Source organism: Scomber scombrus, chromosome 12 (genome assembly GCF_963691925.1).
Source record: "Scomber scombrus chromosome 12, fScoSco1.1, whole genome shotgun sequence".
NCBI classification, from domain to species: domain Eukaryota; kingdom Metazoa; phylum Chordata; class Actinopteri; order Scombriformes; family Scombridae; genus Scomber; species Scomber scombrus.
In genome coordinates this window covers 25,864,477-25,880,952 of record NC_084981.1, presented here as the reverse complement: position 1 = coordinate 25,880,952, position 16,476 = coordinate 25,864,477, and the positions used below count along the sequence as shown (strand labels likewise).

The following is a 16,476-nucleotide window of genomic DNA, read 5'->3' as shown; positions in this document are numbered from 1 at the left end:
GGAAAGGAAAGAAGGAAGGGAGGAAGAACAGAGGAAAGAAAGAAGGGAGGAAGGTAGGGGGGAGGAAAGAAAGAGAGAAGGAGGGAGGGAGGGAGGAAGGAAAGGAAGGAAGGAAGGAAGGAAGGAAAGGAAGGAAGGAGGGAGGGAGGGATGGAGGACAGAAGCAAGGAAGACAGGGGGATGGAGGAAGGAAATAAGGAAGGGAGGAAAGAGAGAGGAAGCAAAGAAAGAGAGGAGGAGGGAGGGAGGAAGGACAGACGGAAGGAAGGAAGGGAGGAAAGAAGGAACAGTCAAACCAGACGGGGTCAATTTGACCCGGGAGGACGACACAGAGGTTAATTTGAATTTCCTCATTAACTTTTTTGTAACAGTAAATCAAGCTAAAACAAGCACCGAGCAGCGACTGTACAGCCTTTCATCATCCTCTCATCCATCAGTCTGTCCATCCATCCTCTGCTTAGTGTCTTTATCCATCTCCAGAGTTGCAGTCCGTCTCCCTCAATCTGTCAATTAGGCAGGCTCCATTTCTGACTGTACTGTAAGTCTCAACATCAGTTAACCAGCCAGCCTGTCTTCACTCTCCCCTAATTCTTTCCCCCCCGTTCTGTCACTTCCTGTGACAGAGGAGTGGGGAGTGTTCGGCAAAAACCCTGCAACCCCCGCATGACAGTCATCTTAAAATATCACCACTAAAAGTCTACTTCAATTTAATGGATCATAAGGCTGGAGCGTGAATATTTAGTGTGTGTGTGTGTGTGTGTGTGTGTGTGTGTGTGTGTGTGTGTGTGTGTGTGTGTTTTGTGTGTGTGTGTGTGTGTGCCGCCTGGAGATTTAATCCGGCGCTGTATAATTGATGGGGAGACATTGGGAAAACTCAAAGATCATTAAATGCGATGGCAGATTTGCCAAACAATCTTCAGAATGGTTTATGCTCAATTTCCTGCCAGGGATGTACGTCAACGACTGCGTCTAAAGATGATGATGATGATGGTGGTGATGGTGATGGTGATGCAGCAAACTGTACTTTACCACATTCATCCTAAACACCTAGACTGACTTACTCAGCTACAGTAGATAATGTGATATAAATGAAGCATTGTGTTAGATGATGCAGAAGTCGTAGTTACACACCAATCACAGCCGTTCTCACAACCAGGCAGTCCATTAAATATGAACCCTTTCCTATATCGATATTTTATTATTATCATAATTTTGATATGTTTTATCTGCTTATCGGTTTTATTTGTCTGTTTTTTTTGTCTTTTGAATCTATTTTAACTTACTCTAACTTTTAATAAATCAACTTTACTAAATTGTGTTAACAGGTCAGGTATTGTAATCAAGTAACATTAAACCTTTGAAATAGGTGAGCCAACTGTCAATCACATCAAAGCTACTATAGTATGAGTCTTCAAACCTTGTTAATTTCCAAAAAATGACCACCAGCACACTTATCAGAGCCTGAATTTAGCGATTGACACCATAATGAAGATCATTTGAGGCTGTTGGTGACCATCATAATTGCCTTCAGCCTCAAGCAATCATAGTTACTGCTTAGTCAAACCATTAATAAGACAGCTATGTTAAACTTTGAATATATTAAGTCACAAAAAGTTTAATTTTTTAACGCTCATATAACCTGTATTTGTTTTATAGTATTAAATGTAACAACAGGCCAGACACAGAAGTCTGTAGAGTCATTCTTCGTGTTCTATTATATTATTCATTGATTACTTGATTCTCTTTATTATTCCTAAAAGAAGATTCATTTACAGTGTGAGGACAGGAATAATAAATGTATGTGTTAAAAAAAAAAAAAAAAAAAAAAAAAAAAATAATGAATAAAGACACAAGCAATTTACTAGAGAGCATTTGCCCAGTGGGATGAGTTTGCAGAAGTTATAGTGGAGAAACTGAAAAACTACAAAGATTAATAGTCATTCCAACACTGTGAAGCATCAAATCAGTCTGACAACTTCTCTCAGATTAAAATCCTTCAAACTGAATTTATCATTTGCTACAATATCATCATCATCATTGTGTCACAAATCAGCTGCAGAGTTTCTGTGGCAACATCATCACTGCTGCTCATTTTTTTTTATTTACGGCTTATGAAAATGTTGATGATTACAAAGGAGGTTACATCTGAAGTCAGACCTTTAAGATTTTACTCAGGAGGGTTTTTTCCTCATTTTTTAATATTAAACATGTTACTGAATACATATATTGCTGTTTTTAATTCTTTAAAATCTATATTCTTCATATATTTAGTAAATAAATCATGATGTGGGCTTGAATGGAGTCACGGTACCAATTAAACCCACTTTATTCATCAAATATCTTTATTTTATATTCCAAAATCTACATGAACTAATGAATACATTTTCAAATGAGAGATAAATGTTGCTTTATAAGAAATGATCTCCCTTATAAATCATGTCAGTATCCATGAAAAACAGCTGGACTTAGATTTTGGTGCTTAATGGGAACATTTACCCTAACAGCTGATCTTAGATCTTAGTTAGTTAGTTAGACAGGGAGGAAGGAAGGAAGGAAGGAAGGAAGGACAGAAGGAAGGAAGGAAGGAAGGACGGAAGGAAGAAAGGATGGAAGGAAGGAAGGAAGGACATAAGGAAGGATGGAAGGAAGGAAGGATGGAAGGAAAGACAGAAGGAAGGAAAGACAGAAGGAAGGAAGGACAGAATGAAGAAAGGAAGGAAGGAAGGAAGTAACGAAGGAAGGAAATAAGGGAGGAAGGAAGTAACGAAGGAAGGACAGATAGATGGAAGGAAGGAAAGAAGGAAGGAAGGAAGGACGGAAGGAAGGAAGGATGGAAGGAAAGACAGAAGGAAGGAAGGACAGAATGAAGGACGGAAGGAAGGAAGTAACGAAGGAAGGAAATAAGGGAGGAAGGAAGGAAGTAACGAAGGAAGGAAATAAGGGAGGAAAGAAGGAAGGAAGTAACGAAGGAAGGACAGACAGATGGAAGGCAGGAAAGAAGGAAGGAAGGAAGGAAGGAAGGAAGGATGGAAGGAAAGACAGAAGGAAGGAAGGACAGAATGAAGGAAGGAAGTAACGAAGGAAGGAAATAAGGGAGGAAGGAAGGAAGTAACGAAGGAAGGACAGACAGATGGAAGGCAGGAAAGAAGGAAGGAAGGAAGGAAGGAAGGAAGGAAGGAATGAAGGAAGGAAGGAAGGAAGGAAGGAGGGAACACTTACTCTAACAGCTGAAAACATTGGTTAGAAAATTAGAAAAGTCATCAAATGTAATAAGTTACATTACTTATAACATTTTAAATAGAGTAACTAGTAATCTGTAATCTATTACATTTCCAAAGTAACCTTCCCAACCCTGCTCATCACCTATGTTTTGTTCATGTATTATTTGATGCTTATTTACAAAGCCCATAGTTCAAGTTCAGACTTTTTGAGCCTCTAACTCATTCAACAGTATAACTTTATATGCATGAACGAGCATGAATGTGAACTTGAGGTTCTGTTGTTGCCAATAATTAAAACAAGGAGACACTCGTAAGAGCCAAGTGTTTTTTGGAAACGTGTCTTCTGTCAAAGGAATTTATTCAACACTGACTCAAAGTATCTCTCTGTTTACTTATCTGACTTTATAATCCTCTCTGGGTTTTTCCTAGTTGTTGCCAATAGTGCTGAAAACAATTAGTCCATCTAGTCAATGAACAGAAAATGAATCAATAATGTCAATTATGAAGCAAAAACAAGGCGGGGAGTTTCGGTCCTCTGAAATGATGCCAACGCGGAAGAAACTTAAAACTGCATTATATCAAAAGGCCACCAGGGGGCGACTGTTTTGGTGTCAAAAGGACTTCCGTCTCTATACAAGTCAATGGAGAATTCACCAACTTCTCACTTGATTTCTAACCTCAGTAAACGTTTTCAACATGTGTTTATGGTCTCAATCGCTAGTTTAAAGCCTTCTTCAATGCAGTATGATGTTCATTTGGGACATTTTGGCCTACCTGATTTTATATTTGACGATAAAGCAGGGTATGCATTAGGGCGTGGCTACGTCGTGATTGACAGGTTGATTGGTTCACAGGTTCAGGAGGGCACCTCATGCTCCTCCTGATGCCCATATAAGTAGAATCCATGTTGTTTTTTTACCCGGCATGCACCTGAAATTATCAAGATGGCGCTGCTCAGATCCGAAACTATTGGCCTCCGAGCAGCAGTCCACAAACCAATGGGTGACGTCACGGATGTTACGTCCATTTATTATATACAGTGTCTACTTCTTTCTGTTTGGTATAATTATAAATTGAGACTCTTTTCTTTGTTCTGTAAGAAGGAAAATTGACTTTACCTCCAATATAACATTTTATAAATAGGTGTTAATCTATAATAATAAGAAAAAAACAGATAAGTCAATCACGGAAATTGTAATTATCATGTTAAATCGTTTCTTTTACTGCTTTTATCATCCATCCTCCTCACAAACACACATCAGCTGTTTTATTCCCTTCTCCTTGGACTTCTTACCTGGATCTTGATCGGCCAGCTGAAGTTGGATACGTAGACGTAGAAGGTGATGTTGTGATGAAGCCTGAAGTTGAACTTTTCGCAGGAGAAACTGTCTCGGTGCTCCTTGATGTTGGTTCTCGCTATGATCGGCATCTCTTCACCTGAGATGGTGCCAGCTGGGAGAGACAGACGGCAGTTTATAAAACACTGTTTTTAACATATTATGCAAAACAAACATGCATAAATATCTGTAGACCAATGACAGTTTGCATCTTGCAGTCTTACTTGTTTTAACCCTTACATACTGTTCATATTCTACACCCTCACAGTTTGTTTTCCTCTTAAATAGTATCTTTACGACATTTTAAACCACATATCTGTTTAGAAAGCATCAATAGTCGATCTGACTGATCAATAAATGTGATTAAACCTTCATTAATGTTTCAGAGATCAGAGAGGGTGTATTTTTTAGCTTTTATACCTCTAAACATCTCCTATCACACAATATCATGTCCTATTTGACCTCAGACATGAAAATATAACATAGCAATAATGATTGAAATGTTATTTTATTGGTAGTTTTGAGTCTCTTTAGTCACTCCATCTCCAAGTTACTACGGTAACAAGATGGCAGCTGTCACTCAAACTAACTGTAGGTTGTTTTTAGTCATTTTTATGTCTGTTTTTTGGTATTTTTTAGGTTTCTTTAGTCAATTTAAGTCTCTTATTAGTCTCTTTTTGGTGGTTAAATGTTATTTTATTTAAAAGTGAAAATAACAAGAACTTTATGGAGCTGTGGGGTTTATTGTATAACCATTAGAGCCATCAGTCTTTACTGCTACATCATAAAAAGAAATCCTCATAACTACTATCTTATTTAATCTATTAACTATTCATTTCACTAAAACACATGTCAATAGATACGGGTCATATTTGACCCAGAACAGCCTCAATGGACAAACATTTGTAGCACTCATTATTAAATAATCTCATTTTTTGTGCATTTTAGGAAAAGTCATCAGATTTCAGAGTAAAACACATTTGTGGTGTTTTTAAAGTAGTTAAATGTAAAGCAGGGGTCTCAAACATGCGGCCTGTGGGCCAGAATCGGCCCGCCAAAGAGTCCAATCCGGCCCACCTTCCTTCCTGTGTTCTTTTCTTTCCAACTTTCCATCCACTCTTTCTTCCTTCCATCTGTCTTTTTTTTCATTCTTTCTTTCGTTCGTTCCTTCCTGTCTTCGCTTCCTTCCTTCCATCTGTCCTTTGTTTCTTTCTTTCCTGTCTTCTCTTCCTTCCATGTCTTTCACTCCTTCCTTCCTCCCTTTCTTGCTTCCGTCCTTCCCTCCTGTCTTATCTTCCTTCCTTCCTTCCTTCCATCTGTCTTTCATTCCTTCCTTCCTTCCTTCCATCTTTCCCTCCTGTCTTCGCTTCCTTCCTTCCCTCCATCTGTCCTTTGTTTCTTTCTTTCATGTCTTCTCTTCCTTCCATCTGTCTTTCACTCCTTCCTTCCTCCCTTTCTTGCTTCTGTCCTTCCCTCCTGTCTTCTCTTCCTTCCTTCCTTCCTTCCATCTGTCTTTCATTCCTTCCTTCCTTCCATATTGTATTGCTCTCTTCTCTTCCTTCCTTCCATCTGTCTTTCATTCCTTCCTTCCATCCATCTTTTCTTCCTGTTTTTTCTTCCTTCCTTCCATCTGTCCTTTCTTTCATTCCTTCCTGTCTTCTCTTCCTTCCATCTGTCTTTCACTCCTTCCTTCCTCCCTTTCTTGCTTCCATCTTTCCCTCCTGTATTCGCTTCCTTCCTTCCCTCCATCTGTCCTTTGTTTCTTTCTTTCCTGTCTTCTCTTCCTTCCATCCTTCGCCCGTCTTTCTAGTATCAGAGGCTTTATGGGGCTTCGTGAGGAGTCTTAGATGAATAACTGGGAAAACTCTTGAGTCTGACGTTCATTTTAAATTCCCAACATCTCACCTTTGTGGATTCGGGTCATTTCTCAGACTGGTGTCTATAGTCTCATTCTGTTTACTGCCAAAAACATCTATTCCCATCCAAGGCTGGAAATGAACCGAAAAGTAATCAAAACTGACATTAAGACTCTCTAACCGACCTAATTTTAATCATATCAATATGTTTGATATAAATTCCCTCCTTCATACAGGAAGTCCACCTGCAGCTGAAAGTGATGTAATTAATCAAACATGTCCAGTGAAGACAAAACAAGTCCATTGTTACAGAAACACAGCTGGGAGTGGATCCAGATGGGAACAAGCTAATGTAGAAAAGAAAAGATGTTTTGGCGATCATAAGAGAACCCTGGCTTTAGTCAATATGAGGCAGGACAAAACAAAGAGAAATGGAAATAAAATGAGAAAATAACAGAGTAGTGAAGAGAGTTCAGATCAGTGTATGCACATCTGCCAACACTCCCAATTTGTGAGGTTTTTAACATATTTTCACCCCCGTCTCCAAGGAAACTCCTGTAATTAACATGACCCTCTACCTTTAATAAGAATAATCATCAAACACATGGATCCATAAGTTTTGTATGCATGTCTAAATGTTGACAGTTAATCTATGAAACACAACCTACACACAAAAACTTTACTTTGAATTTCCCATTTTAGCAAAGAAATACCTAAAAGTGTCCCTGAAATATTGAATATGAGAATAAATGACAAAGTTTCCTGCTGATTTTTCAGTATAAAATAATATATATATAATATATATAAATAATATAATAATAATAATAATAGTATATATAATAAGAGCTCAACTGTGAGGACGGAGAATCTTGTCCTCAGTTGTATTTAATCAGATATAGTTTGATTAATTGTTACTGAGGTAAATGTGACAATAAATCAAGATTGTAGAATTTTAGGTGTATTTTTTTTGTATTCACAATATGCCACATCACTGTTGTAATATTAAATTACACATTCAGAAGCTTGGTCCAAAAGGCCCATCTCTACTTTGAGATATTCAACATAATTAATCTGGACTGAAACTGAATTGGGAGTAAAAATGAAAGATAGTTAGATTAACAAAAGCAAAGTCTACGTGAGTCTAGGAGGCAATAAGTTGAGATCACAAAAGATGGAAAACTTCTCTCCCCTGTGACTCTAACACCAGACACTGAAAGCATCTCAGCTGTGTTTTTCATTCATCCATCTCACGTACGTCTGACACGCATCCCAAAGCAAAATCTTAAACTTCAAGTCTATTTTTCCTAAGTTTTACGCACGTACCTACAGTCATTGTGAGCTCAGAGAGTTTCCAAAAACTTGGCTGACCTACGCTCAACACTGTACCTGAACGCCTCCAATGTCAACACACACCTTAATTGGTTCTTCCCAGTTTAAAAACACTGCAGAAGCCAGTACAATGAGAGTCACACACACACACACACACACACACACACACACACACACACACACACACACACACACACACACACACACACACACACACACACACACGCACACACACACACACACACACACACCCCTATAAAGCATTTTCACACATAAATTGGTAAGTGAGCAGGTTGATGCAAAGCAGTCTCAATTTTTTTTAAATGTCAAGGCGTGTCTTTCATCTCAAGCGGCTAAATTAACATTCAAAGGAGAGAAGAAAAAAAAAAAAAAGAAGCATTTCCATGACACTTTGCAGTAATTCAGAGCCAGCTTGTAAATTTCTCTCAGCGCTGGAGTGGTCTGATTTCACTATCCTTCAGAGCATTATGAGCAGTTCTCTGTTAATGGCCGAGTTTTTCAGACGTTCTGAATAAAATATTTCCACCTCCTACTTTATCAGGGCCATTAAACACTCTGTAATACTCTACACACACACACACACACACACACACACACACACACGCAGCTCACAGTCCATAACTGAAGAGGCTCCAGGCCCCAAGACACTGAGTGTGAAAGCAGTATGCTTTTATCTTAATTGAAATCAGGAGGGAGAATGTATAAAAACGCCTTAATGCCAAAAAATTCCAAATAGCTTCTGATGTGTTTTGTCAAGAGGGGGAAATCCCCGGGATGCGAGCGAGAGTGACTTTTACTTAAGGACACTCGGCCACCGGTGGAAGATAGTTTTACAGACAGACGGCTAAATGACACAGCTCTACAGTGAGACTAAACATAATTCCCTCTTCATGGCTGTGATGGTCTGAGGTGTCCGCTCGCCAACCGAGACATTACAAAAATGGGACAAAACACCACAATTGAGACTCTGCATGCAGCGTTTTGCAGATCCATTATGCAAATAATGCACGCAGAGCAGAATTAGGATGATGCCTGCTAATTTGAAACAATTCAAAAGAGAGTATTTAAATGTTATAATCAGCTAAAAGAAAGCAACCACAACACGCTCCGTAGCAAATACAGAGAGACCCTTAGAGAGACCGACACAAGCAGTGACCCCTTTTAGACTAAACCACTTTATAAAAGACAAATTAGAAAGAATCAACTAAAAACTAGAATAAACTGGAAGGCAATTTGGCCCTAAACAGAGAATACTTTGTGACCGATTCAACACTAAAGGAAATCTTTGACCATGTACAGCCTCAGCGTGGAGAGAAGCTTCCTCAATCAGCCTCGCCTCCCCAGAGAAGACGGACCGTGTGCATCTACTTCACCACAGTAGGAGGTAGAAAAAACAAGCTGCACTTTTTAAAACCACCTGCCAGCTGTAGTAAGACATCATGGACGTTAATGACCTTTACAGATTACAACCACTCAAAAAAACTTCCATATCTGCTAGTTGAAATACAGCAGTGTGCAAACATAGCAGTAATACTTCTGAGCCGCTGTGGATGGAAAAAGGGCGTCAGATGAAATACAACCACCACGAAGACTGTCAATCATCAGTTAATTAAGTCTGCAATTCATTATGAATGTTGTGGTCAATGTCGAGTTCTCGTTAAGACTTTTTTTACTAAGCTAATTAAGAGATTCTAATTCAGAAATCATCAAAACTAAGCTGATATGTTATAATAAAGTGTTATTCCAACACCATACATGTATTTATTTTCAAATCTCCCCCAAAATACAATACTAGCATTTTAAATGTAATTAATCGTAATTAATCACAGCCTATGACAGCACTTGTTTCTATTTTCTAGTTTTTTTTAAACTTCTGCTCATCTATGTTTTTGGTTGTTTTTATTTCACACTTGCGTTGGCAATCTAAATGTCTGTTCCCTATTCCAATAAAGCTCCTTTCGATTGAATTAAATTGAACCAACTCCACGATTCAACCAGAGTATCAAATTCTAATCAAATGAAGTTTTATATCACAGCTCATATCTCGTTCATTAGGCAGAAATGTCAGAGAAATATCCCAAAATGACGGATAATGGTTTTTCTTCTTTTAAAGATTGCTTCTAACAGTTTTAGCTACATTATGCGCTCCTTATTAAATTCCCCTCGACAGTTTAACGTTTAAATGTGTCTCAAATACAGCGAGTTAAATGTTATTGTTTATTGTTTGATTACTCTCCTAATTAAGCAGCATCCACAGGTGTTTTCAGAGTGATTAGACCTCTGCTCAGGTCGAATGTAAAGGGAATTAAGTCACTCAATACCATGTAATTATAATATTTAAGTAATAATAACATTTTTTCACACAATCAGGTGAAACAAAGTAACAGGAGAGTTAACACATGTTTAAACATCTGTTACCTTCTATGTAGACCTGCAGCACACTGAATATGCTTTAGGTTACAACTCTGATTTATTTATGATTGTCAACAAATGCAAGAGTTTAAAAAGAAGAGCAATTTAATCACATTGGCTGTATGGATCAGCAAATCTCTGCTTTTTAACTTGACTTCTCGTTCTGTCTGTATGGTATGTATGGCGTCAATTAGCTGATAGACATAAACACTATTCAGCAACAATTCTGATTGATTATTTCATGTAGTTGACAGTTATTTTTCAAGCAAAAATGATGACCATTACAAAGATCTGGTGTCTCAGTTTTGAGGATTTGTAGCTTCTTTTTTGCTTTTATATGATAATACACTGAATATATTTATGTGTTTTCAACCACTGGTCTGATAATAAATACAATTTATAGATGTCAACTTGGACTTTCAGAAACTTCTGTGGCTTTTTTTGAAATTTTCTGGACTAAATGAATCATTTAATCGAGAAAACAATCAGCATATTAATCAATAATGAAAATAGTTGCAGCCTTAATGTCTGTACATCCTGAACAGAGCTTTGAATCAGACAAAATAAATGAAATAAACTCTCTCTGGTTTATTCTGTTCCTGCAAAGAGTCTAAATAGGTGGAGAAGCCAAACTGCCTTTAAAGATAATCAAATAAAAGGATTTTTTTAGACAGTATATATAAATATGTGAAGTTGCTCTGTACCTGTTGAGCTTAAGGACCAAGTGATGTTGAGGTTGAAGTTGTTAGAGGCGTTGATGGACATGTCGAGGTTCTTGTTGGCCTGCAAACAAAACAGGAAAAAAGATGCATTACAGAGGAGAAAATAAAGCTTTATTTACAGTAGATGAAACTTGTGGATATGAAACAGAGCTCTGCAGGAAAGACAATTATAAGAGTTATAAGCTTGACTATTTCACATCCTCTGACCTCTTGCTCCTCTTTGGAGCAAATATATACACTATAAATGGTTTCAACTGAAGCCAACTTGTGGGCAAATCTGAATATATTGACGTCTTTTTGATTATTTCCATTTTTCTGTAACGCTGCCAGGAATTAGAATCGGGTTTATATCTGAAGATGCTTTAAAGCTTGATGGAGAAACAGTAGGTCACGTAAAAGTCAAGCATTTAGACATCTATCATGTTGTAGCAGCAGATAAATGTTCAACTTTGAGGCGTTCTGTTGATCAATACGCTGCATAATCATAGCACTTAATTGTATTCACATTATTTATAAGAACCATGGCACTGTCGGTGATGTATAACCCTTCATATATAAGGAAATATGTGTAAATATGTGTATATTTTCATTGTATTATCATATGTGCATCATGTATAGTTATAGCCTATTATTATAAATATTCTGTGTTTGCATTGGGATCTATTCGAAAGAGCAAATGCTTCAGTGTTTTCAACCTTTTCAGTCAGAAACGGCTTTATTTGTTTATTTTTCTTTTTGGGTTTGTCACTGTTTCTAGCACAGATGAAGAAAACAAAGACATATGATTATGTACTTTATTTATACATGTGCATTTAAATTTAATGACCAAAATAAACTAAACTAAAGTAATAAATACAATAATTTATATTTCAATCCTAAATGAGTTGTAATGAGAAATGAAAGTCAGCTTATGACTTTCCCTGTGTGTGTGTGTGTGTGTGTGTGTGTGTGTGTGTGTGTGTGTGTGTGTGTGTGTGTGTGTGTGTGTGTGTGTGTGTGTGCGTGCGTGCGTGTGTGTGTGTGTGCATGTTACCTGTTCAGGCGTAGCCATAAAGTTGATAGCGGTGTAGTGTCGGTCGTCTTCCTGCAGCAGACTGAAGGTAAACTGGTAATCGATCAACAGGTTGTCTGGGCAACAGAGAGAGAGAGAGAGAGAGAGAGAGAGAGAGAGAGAGAGAGAGAGAGAGAGAAATTAAAAGAGATTTAAATTGTTTATAATAATCAATCTATACGTTTATATTTGCACTGCTTGTGATCTTCATTTCTCCCTTTAAGAAAACCACTTCAAATAAAACCTCCATTCTTCTGACGTCACCATCAAACACAGACAGAGTTATGAAAGTTAAAACACGTGTAAAGCTGAATGTGAGTCGATATTAATTTACAGAAGATGTGGAGATGAGGCCTAAGATCTCAATCAGTGACAACATGGCTTCCAGGTGTGTGTGTGTGTGTGTGTGTGTATACAAACGCACGCACCTAAATGTTTTATAAATATGAAGGACGAGCGCTCGCAATGAGAAACGCTGCTTTCTTAAGACTGACGAGCCGATCAATAGAAGAAGAGTCAGAGTGGAAATAATCATGTTGTGTCAGAGATTTAATGGTTTTTGAAAGCGGCTCCTATTGAGTGTCTGGAAGCGACCCTTTGTCAGCCAGACAATGACCAACTTATGAGAGGAGGGGGGGGGGGGAATCACGGTGATTCAACATCTGGATGGACAGCATGAGCCACGCTGGGTCACCTTGTCTGCTCGCCTGGACAGGAGGAGACGAGGGGGATCAACGAGGAGGAAGAGGAGGAGAGAGAAAAGAAGAGGGAATGAGGAGAGAAAGCAGCTATGTGGCCATGAGAGGATAACAGGGGGAGAGGATATTTTCTCAGTTAATCAGCGTGACTGCTGAGCACGAACCCCTCTGGGTAATCCAGGTGTGTGTGTGTGTGTGTGTGTGTGTGTGTGTGTGTGTGTGTGTGTGTGTGTGTGTGTGTGTCTGCATCCAAAGGGCAGCTCAGGTTAAAACAAACTCAGGCCAAAAACAAATATTCTTTGATTTCAAACTCAAAGAAAAGTTCATGTTTTAACAGTCTGGTTATTTTAGTTTTTTACTACCATAATAGGAAGTCAGTTAGATTCCAGCAGGTAACTGATGCAAGATGACAAGTTTAACTTAAAATGAAGGAAGAGTACATATTGCAAATCTCATCTCATGTTTTGTTTTAGGACATTACACAGAAGATCTCCCAGCTGCATAGTCAATATAATACAATACGTGCAGTAAATTTAAATCTTTTAAATGCTTATTTTAATCCGTAGATAGGTGCAGGTGAGACTTGCTTTCTGTTTTCTGAGGCCATGAGGTGGAAACAGTTGTCTCCTTTAAATAAAGAAGAGCATCCAGTGCTGTTACAGGTAATATGTTACCGTCTAATATGGAGTGGCAGCAGTCAGTAGAGATACTCTAAGAGCTGTTCAACTAACGGAGCAGAAAAACTTTGTGTCACGAACAGGAGACAGAGAGAGAGAGAGAGAGAGAGGGAGAGAGAGAGAGAGAGAGAGAGAGAGAGACAAAGAGAGGGAGAGAGAGACAGAGAGGGATAGAGGGAGAGGAGAGATAGAGAGAGGGAGAGGGAGAGAGAGAGAGAGGGATAGAGAGAGAGGGAGAGAGAGAGACAGAGAGAGCGACAGAGAGAGAGGGAGAGAGAGAGAGAAAGAGAGAGACAGAGAGAGAGGAGAGACCGAGAGATGGAGAGAGACAGAGAGAGACAGAGAGGGAGAGATCGAGAGAGAGACACACACAGAGAGAGAGAGAGAGAGAGACACAGAGAGAGAGATAGAGAGAGAGAGATACAGAGACACAGAGAGAGAGAGACAGAGAGAAAGAGAGAGAGACCGAGAGAGAAAGAGAGAGAGAGAGAGACAGAGAGAGAGACAGAGAGAGGGAGAGAGAGAGGGAGAGAGAGAGAGACAGAGAGAGAGAGGGAGAGAGAGAGAGAGACTTTTTGACATCCTTTAATAAAACAGAGACATACAATTGCTACACATTCAGAGAAACCCTAAACTAACCCAACCCTCCTCATCATCCCTCATCCCTCCCTCTACACACAGAGTGGCAGCAGTCAGCAGAGATACTGTAAGAGCTTTTCAACTTACGGAGCAGAAAAATTTTGTGTCACGAACAGTAGAGAAAGGCAGAGAGAGAGAAAAAGAAAGAGAGAGAGAGAGAGATGTTAAATATCACCTTGCTTACAGCTGTACAATCCTGGGGCGTCACCAAGACGAAAGAAAATTATGTTTGACAAACACTCTTGTTTTGTTCAGCCTTCATGGCAACTTAGCCCGAACAGCAGATATCATCAGATCAAAGACGAGATTTTTGTCTTAACATCTCTTCGCTTCCTCCCTCCCTCCTTCCTTCCTTCCCTCCCTCCTTCCCTCCCTCCCTCCCTTGCAGGCAGACATGCACTGCTACTGCGCACTTGTTTATCCCATAAGGGTCTTGAGTACAACTTCAGAGTATTTGGGTGGTGAGGAGGAAGGAGGAGGTTACACTTTGAAAAGGGGAGATAAGGACTTCCAGTTTGTACAATATGCTTTGACTCCATGTACAGTATATGTGCATGTGTATGTGTGTGTGTTTGTATTTGAGAGTAAAGTACAAAAAAAAAACAAATTACAGCACTCCCCCCCCCCTCTGGGTGTTTCCCAATATGTTTGATTTCAGGGCTGTTAGGAACAAGAGCATCAGACAGGTTTAAAAGTTCATCTCAGCTAATTACAAATCCCATCTGAGAAATCTGACAGCAGTTTCACTTAGGGGGAGTCTCAATTACACGCGTACACAATGTGTGAATCCTCACTCCGGATGAATTGTATCAAGGTATCACTAAAGCTATTAACGATCCCCAGAAGAACTGAAATAGAAATAGTCTATGCCAATTTCTAAGGGTTCACAGATGGGTGATCTTATTACCATATAATGCGTAAGCTGATTAAGCCTATATGAAACAAAACACAGCGATTGGAGGATGAGAAAGCAAGAGAAAAAGTCCTTCAACCGGAACGTAATCTGATATTCCAGCAGTCTGCGTCGAATAAGAAATCCAAAAACAAGCGTGAACTCACCTACAATGTCAGTTTGTCAGAATATCTCGCTGAGGTTTCATTTAATGCTTGTTAACAACTCATTATTTCCCATTTGCAACACCTGGCTGGCGGAGCGCGCTGGGCCAGACGTTACAGCATCGCCTCGCTGAGGAAAACAGGTTAGCAAGGCAGCGGAGAAAACACAAGGACAACACCGAGTCAATATCACATCTAGACTGCAGGTCAAGGTAACTTAGAGGTATGTATGAGGTCAGGTGACCCCTCCCCAGTATATTACAAACTCACTGTTCCTTGTCAATACACTGATCTGAGAGATGGCCGGTCACAAGGTTAACAATCACACCAGTGTCCAAGCTGTGGATAATTTAATTCTGAGTTCACAAAATGCTGGTGTAAAAAAAAAACCTTCAAAAAATCAATGTTTTTGAAGGTGGTGCAGATGACCCTGCTGTAATAGAAGTAGTGTAATTATAGACTGCAGGTGCAAAACTACATCTACATCTCGCCATCTAGTCAAAATATCATTATAAGCAGGTGGGATCACATATATTCATCGCTATACATTAGTAAATGAATATCTCCACATGTATCAGTCATATTTTAGTTAATGTAGATGTGTGTTGTTCATACCACAATGTAGGGCTGGGCGATTATGGCAAAAATCAAAATCACGATTAATTGAACTTTTAACCTCGATTACGATTACTGAACGATTATCTCCACCCTTGATGAACATTTATGTATTTTCACAGTTTCTTTTGTTTTGTATTTTACACTGCTGCCCTCACACATGAGGATCTTTAGGGAGTGAAAATAATGATGTTTTAAGGTGTGAAGCTGTGGTTAATGTCTATTTTACTTGATTAGAACTATGTAAAGATCATGGTTTGGGTTAAAATGATCACTGGAGACAAGTTTCCAAATTCCTTAAAGATATGCAACCTTTGCTGTCATGGCAACAGTGAACACCACGATTAATTGACATGAGCAAGATTAAGTCGATTAGAGTTTCTAAATGTTGGTTTCGATTATTATTTTTCGATTAATTGCCCAGCCCTACCACAATGTAATGCACAATGGAAGAGCTTTTTAAAGGCTGGAAAAGGAAATGAAACAACTCCAGTAAGGTCTCAAATCAAGGATGTGAAGCAATAAATAAACTTTTCACAACATTTTTAACTTCAGAATGTGACGGCCCCGAGGCTTCTGACTTATTATTTATAATTGGCTGCTTGGGATCTGGGAAGTGGCTCATTAGGAGAGATGGCCAACACCTGAATTGGTGTGAATGCTAGTTTTAAAAAGTACATGTGTTGAGCCCGATTGTGACAAGAATAAGTTGCTGTCTATTGAAAATGTACAGTTTTATATTTACTGCCAATATAATTGTCAGCAGTAGTACCAGAAGAACATATAACACAGTAAAAAGTGCAGACTTGTACAGTGTAATACAATGAAAGTCAATGCCCAAG

At 38.8% G+C, this 16,476-nt stretch overlaps 2 protein-coding genes across 2 annotated transcripts in view; one reads left to right on the top strand and one right to left on the bottom strand.

Annotated features, from left to right (window-relative positions):
* atrnl1a (attractin-like 1a) overlaps positions 1-16,476 on the bottom strand; it is a 362,787-nt gene that overhangs the window by 198,565 nt on the left and 147,746 nt on the right. The window contains exons 21-23 of the mRNA XM_062429999.1: positions 11,932-12,026; positions 10,881-10,959; positions 4,516-4,673 (exon numbers count right to left, since the gene is read on the bottom strand). Coding sequence (XP_062285983.1) covers positions 4,516-4,673; positions 10,881-10,959; positions 11,932-12,026 — 332 coding nt within the window. The remainder of the gene's footprint in view (positions 1-4,515; positions 4,674-10,880; positions 10,960-11,931; positions 12,027-16,476) is intronic.
* On the top strand, positions 13,253-13,790 carry LOC133992246 (putative uncharacterized protein DDB_G0271982; the record flags this gene model as incomplete). The annotated part of the gene is made up of 3 exons (XM_062430965.1): positions 13,253-13,309; positions 13,386-13,493; positions 13,731-13,790. Coding segments are annotated over exons 1-3 (225 nt in total), but the record flags the coding sequence as incomplete, so codon positions are not given.